We start from the raw sequence: 6,000 nt of genomic DNA, 5'->3' as shown, positions 1-6,000 counted from the left end.
TGTGTTCATTTTAGTGTTTCATTTTCTGGGTGATGTGCCTTGTGTGATTTTGGTTTTCATTTACCGATGGTTGAGAGCAACCATCTTGTGGCCCTAAAAGACAGCTCTTTGCCCCTCTTTTCAGAGTCCTTGCTTGATTCTTCTTGTGCTGTGTTTCATAATTGGTATTTAATGAGATCCCCCAGAATACCAGTCCTCCACCCTCAAGGAAACCTGTGACCCCCTTTATTCCTGTATAAGCAAATTGGAGAAAATATGTAGATGTTTTTAGAAGTTAATTTTATTATATGAAGATAGCATACAAAATACATTCATAGTGACTAGAGATGTAGGACAAAATTAAGTCTTACTTAATATCTGCAGCATATATTCTTGGTATGTATAAAAGTAATTTTTTAAATTTCCAGTTTCCTTAAATAGTTACGCACAAAACACACACACGTATATACACATACACTGTCAGTCAAAGATGCGCTCTTCCTTTCACCCACTAAAAGGGGCTGGCAAGTATCTGTTTCATGTTTGACATTCTTACAGGCTGGGAAACAAGGCACGGTTAGGAGATCTACATACCATTTTTCAGGATTTAGACACATTTCTTCCATGGGCTAAAACTAAGGTCTACGCATCGTTTCTTAGACTAACTGGATACAGACTTGCATGAGGTTTCAGTCCCATTCCACCCACACTGTTACACATACAGGTTCTCCCAAATCCTGAAAGGAAATGCTGCCTTGCTTGTTAGTGCCAACTATTTGTATCACAAGTGACAAATGGTTCTAATAATATCAGTTAATTAGTGTTTTAATTTTCAGTGCTTTTTAATGTCCAGTGCTGGTTAATGAACCATTCTGGCAAGCATGTCACAAAGATTCATTATTGCAAGCTTCCATTCTTTTTTCTGTGCTAAGACTCTAGATGGGACCGTTTTTGACTGATGGGCTCAACCTGAGTCTTTGAAGCAGCCAAATTAACATAGTTCTAATACATTTTGGGGGGGGGGGGGAGACAGTATTACTGAGGTCCCTGAATAATTAAGAATTAGATTATTGAAATTGAGATACTGTATGTAGAGTTAAGGTGTTCATTTTCACTAATTGCTGGATCTTTTTCTGATTTGGAAAAAACAAAATAACTAATTAAAGTCTTTTTAAATTGTCCCTGTTGAACCTCCTCTGGTTACCTGACTGATACTGTTGCCAGCTATCACAGGTGCTTTTGTGCATGCAAGGAAGAAGAACAAAGCTCATCCCCTCTTCTAGCCCCTGGCCTGATTTTGTTTGCGCTGGGCTCTTGGTGGGGAGGCCTGCCTCACTTCTCTGCTGGCCAGAGGCTTCTCCAGCAGAGCCACCACTGGAGCATCCGGTACCTCACTTGGGGTGTTGCTTACTGTCCCATCTTTTTATACTAAGAATCTTGAACCAAGAATGTGATACACAGAGTAGGAAGCAAAGATTCTTCTATTATATTTCAGGTTCTAGAGATAAGTTACTTGCATAAAGGGAAGTGTACTCTTCTCTATAACCAGAAGCAGCAATTCACTGTTGCCTGTCCAGCCTTGACTGGCTTTAGAAGGTGCATACATCCTAAACACATAGCATCAAACAGAGCCAATTGAGAGATCCAGGGTCTTTAAACCCTGAAGAGTAGGCACCCTTTTGTACCCTGTCTCCCTATTTCCATCATTCTCAGACCCAAGACAAGGTCCAAAGTAGATGAAAAGAGGCTTTTCTCCTATTGATGGCTCATTAACTAATATCCTGAGTCCCAATTCTGAAAGTATCTTGCATAAATTACATATCACCTTTTTTTCTCAAGGAGCATAAAGTGCTTAATAAACATTGGTTAATGCTCTTCCCCATCTTTCCAGTGGACTAGGGTGAGATAGTAGAATCCCCATTAAAAAGGAAACATGATTGACTTCCTGTCCTTTGGGTCCCAACTGTTTCAGTGAGTTGGTTTGGTTGGTATCGAGATGGGGTTTTCACTCTGTTCATCCTATTTTTGCTCCATCTATTCTGGTTTTGGTATAGAGGAAACCCTCCACAAGACTCATTTTCATCCTCCTCAGCTTCCTTTTATAACTAACTATATAAAACAGGTTAATGTAAAAAAATTGAAGTGTCTTGGTTATACATTTTAAGACTCAAAATAGAATCTGACAATATTTTTGGAAATGTGGCTTAAAGCCCGACAAGTAACCCTAACAAACCAAACTCATTCCAATTAGGTTGCTCTGAGCAGTCAGCTAAGTGTGAGGCCATCATGCCATGGAGCCAACTTAGCTCAGGGTGAGTTTGCAGTGTGTCTTGCTAGAGGGGCCTGCAGTCTCAGCTCAGATTTGAGCACGAAGCTCCATGCTAGAAATTTCAAAATGTGCCATAAATGGGAATGGGCATAGGTCCAATCCCATAGCTAACATTTTACAATTTGTTTCATAGTTCCAAAAAAAATGTGTTTGTCCTTTTATTGCCTGCTGGAGTCCGGAAATGTCCCCTCATCCTTCTGTCCTGTCTGCTCCCTGGCTGGGTTCTCCATGTGGACCAGGTTTGGTCAGGGTTTGGAAGCCACAGCAGTGTCATGGCTGACAGCCCTCTCCTACTCCCTTCCCATATGGGACAGCACAAAAATTCTTTGTCCTGTTTGATCTCTTCTTTCTTTCTCCCTTCTTTCCTTCTCCTCTTTGCCATCACATCTGCTAGAGGACCCCAGAGACATCATGTAGGTCAGCTTAGGACTCGTCTCCTGGTTCCAGGGTGCCGGTGGCTGACCCTGTGGAATCCATACTGCATTGCATGATCAATGCACCTCCTGAATCGTCAAATGCCCTGTGGTCTCGGGGTAGGAGCAGGTAAGTCATTGGGCTTAGAAAGGGTTTCTCTAACACACTGAATAATGTGAAGATTTACTAGTGGTGTTTTTCACTTGTCACTATTACTCTATCTGGGGTTACATTCTTGTTAGTCAAAAAGAAAAAAAAAAAAGCACTATTAAAAATCATAAAAGTCAGCTTGCTCCTGTGGAAAGGTAAAGGTGTAAATTTATATGTGTCATACTGGCAAAAGCTAGTTTTCAGGGAGCATAAATACTTGTGTGGTTCTAGAAATAAGGCGACGTGTCAAACTTTAGACAGGCGGGGTGGAGTATAAGACCACCGAGTTGTAGTCTGGGGGAGGCGAGCAGCACGAAATCTTCTTTTCCAGCTCTGAGTTGTCATATGTAAATCTGCGCCTGCCTCTGTTGATGTGCCCACACCTGGAATGGCAGAAAGGCCGTGTGAGGTCAGAAAGCCCCGACTCCTTACTTTTACTGGTTACTCGCAAGCTAAAGAAAGAAAAGAAAAAAAAAATATACAAAATTGATGAAAACAATTGAAAACAAACACTAACCTCCACTCTTTTCCGTCAGGTCATTTGCTCATAACTGTTCTAGAGTTAACGGCTATTGAATCCCATCTCAACCTCCGATCAGAGTCTCTTTGTTCTAGAGCTGCACACTGCTTCTCTACTACCAGCTTGGTGGCACCAGGCAGACAGATGCCTTCCTCTGGCTGGGGGGTGGATTGTGTGAAGAGAGAACTGCAGATCCATAATCCCAGGTCGAGAATAGCTCCCAGGCCGGTATGGCCCTCCCCTGCACTTGGGCCAGCCAGCTACTGTGGTAGGCTGAACAATGCTCCTGCCTCCAAAATAAATTGATCTCAAATCCCTGGAACCTGTGAAGAGCACTTTGTGTTCTAGAGACTGAATATTACCTCATGTGGCAAGACAGGTGATTAAGCTAAGGATCTTCAGAGGAGGAACTGAGTTTGAGTTACCCAGGTAGGCCTTAAATACAAACACATGCATCCTTATAAGAGATGCAGAGAGAGCATCACAGCCACACGCAGAAGGTAGTGGTTGGAGGTAGAGTAGGGAGACATGGCCACAAGCCAAGGGATGCTGAGAGACGTCAGGGGCCAGAGGAGGGGAGGAATGGATTCTCCTCAGAGCCTCCAGAGGAATCTTGGCCCTGCCAACACCTTGATTTCAGACTTCTGGCCTCTAGAACTGCAAGAGAATACACTTCTCTTGGTTTAAGCCACCAACTTTGTGGTAATGTGTTACAACAGCCTCAAGAAATGAATAGAGCTTCAGGCAAACAGGTTAGTACCATTGTCTCCCTGTCATGTTTGTGTCCTAGAAAATTTAGGTTATGGGATGGTCACTACTAAGCAAGGCTCACAGGAGAAGAAGCTTGCTTCTGGTTCTGTGTGTCTCATACAGCCTGAAACAGATACACAAGAAAGAAAAGCTTCTCTTGTCCGTTTGTATTTGTTTATTAATAGCTGGGATGAGCTGAGTGAAGTAAGTCAGTCGGAGAAGGACAAACATTATATGTTCTCATTCATTTGGGGAATATAAATAATAGTGAAAGGGAATATAAGGGAAGGGAGAAGAAATGTGTGGGAAATATCAGAAAGGGAGACAGAACGTAAAGACTGCTAACTCTGGGAAACGAACTAGGGGTGGTAGAAGGGGAGGAGGGCGGGGGGTGGGAGTGAATGGGTGACGGGCACTGGGGGTTATTCTGTATGTTGGTAAATTGAACACCAATAAAAAATAAATTTAAAAAAATAGCTGGGATGAGAACAAGAAAACCCACACATTAATGTTGTTGTTGAGAACAAGAAAACCCACACATTAATGTGGCCACAATAATGTGCCACCACATTATTTCATTGGGTTCTGGATTAACAACATCAAGCACTTGCTGTATTTTTAATCTCAGAGTAGAGGGTGCAATTATGGTTTTCTTTCACAGAGATCTAGATAAGTATTCCAAAATAGGAAACAAAAGGTTGTCGGTAGCCTTTCTTTCCTAGCTTAGACACTTGTTCTTTGTGAGGGTCCCCTAATCTGCTACCCTACGAGGGGACTCTGCTCTGGTGCCATCACGGTGCTCATGTTAAAAGCAATCAAGTATGAAGATGTTTGCCTGGTAATGTTCTCACCTTTGGATTTACTTGTGGTTGTTAAACTATGCTGTGTCACTTAGAGGTGTTTGGGGCCATCTTTTGACTTGAATCAAGGTCAGCAAACTATAGCCTGTGGGCTGACCACCTGCTTGGTTGTTTTTTGTTGTTGTTGTTTGTTTGGTTTGAAACAGGTTTATTGAAATACAGTTCACCTGTTGAAAGTGTCCAGTTGAATGGAATGGACACATCTGTGCCATTCACAGATGGCACAAGCATCAACATAATTGATTTTAGAACATTTTCATCACCCCCCAGAACCAATACCCGTTAGCATAGCTAGCCAGTCACTCTTCCCCACACTTCCCACCACCAGCCCTAGACAACCACTGATCTACTTTGTTTCTATAGATTGGCCTATTCCTGGCATTTAATATAAAGGGAATCATTTATGCTATGTAGTCTGTTGTGACTGGCTTTGTTCACTTAAAAATGTTTTCAATGTTTATCCATATTGTAATGTGTCAGAACTTTGTAGTTTTTTATTAGCAAACATTTGTATGGGTAATACTGCATTCTATCTGCTCATCAATCGAAGGACATTTGGCTTGGTTTTACTTTGGGTTATTAATGATGCTGCTATGAACATTTGGGAATAAACTTTGGTGTGAACATAAGTTTTTGTTCTGTTGGGTATGTACTGAGGGAGTAGAATTGCTGGGTCATGGAGTAATGCTATTTAACCTTCTGAAGACCTGCTATTCTGTTTCCCAAAGTGGCTGCACCATCTTACATTGCCACAGCAACACCAAGAGCTTATGATTTCTCCACATCCTCATCAGTATTTTTGGTTCTAGCCATCCTCGTGGGTGTGAAGTGGTGTCTCGTCCTGGTTTTGATATGCATTTCCCTGACGACTAACGACCTTAAATATCATTTCATGTGCTCATTGACCATGGCCAGCTGTTTCTGTAAATAAAGTTTATTGGAACACAGCCACACCTTCTTGTTTATATATTGGTGATGGCTGCTTTTATCCTACAATG

The 6,000-nt window shown here is 41.9% G+C and overlaps 1 protein-coding gene across 6 annotated transcripts in view; it reads right to left on the bottom strand.

Annotated features, from left to right (window-relative positions):
- Positions 1-258: 258 nt before the first annotated feature.
- The window catches only part of FLT1 (fms related receptor tyrosine kinase 1), a 178,311-nt gene continuing 172,569 nt past the window's right edge, over positions 259-6,000 (bottom strand). For 5 of the 6 annotated variants that reach the window (XM_038573381.1, XM_038573385.1, XM_038573383.1 and 2 more), the window contains one exon: positions 259-3,324. In XM_038573381.1, the coding sequence (XP_038429309.1) occupies positions 3,126-3,324 (199 nt within the window). In that variant the 3' untranslated portion in view covers positions 259-3,125. The remainder of the gene's footprint in view (positions 3,325-6,000) is intronic. The other variant, XM_038573380.1, reaches the window with a different exon arrangement.

This window comes from Canis lupus, chromosome 25, assembly GCF_011100685.1.
Source record: "Canis lupus familiaris isolate Mischka breed German Shepherd chromosome 25, alternate assembly UU_Cfam_GSD_1.0, whole genome shotgun sequence".
Classification (NCBI taxonomy): domain Eukaryota; kingdom Metazoa; phylum Chordata; class Mammalia; order Carnivora; family Canidae; genus Canis; species Canis lupus.
The sequence above is the reverse complement of the archived record's forward strand: the minus strand, read 5'-3'. Positions and strand labels throughout refer to the sequence as shown.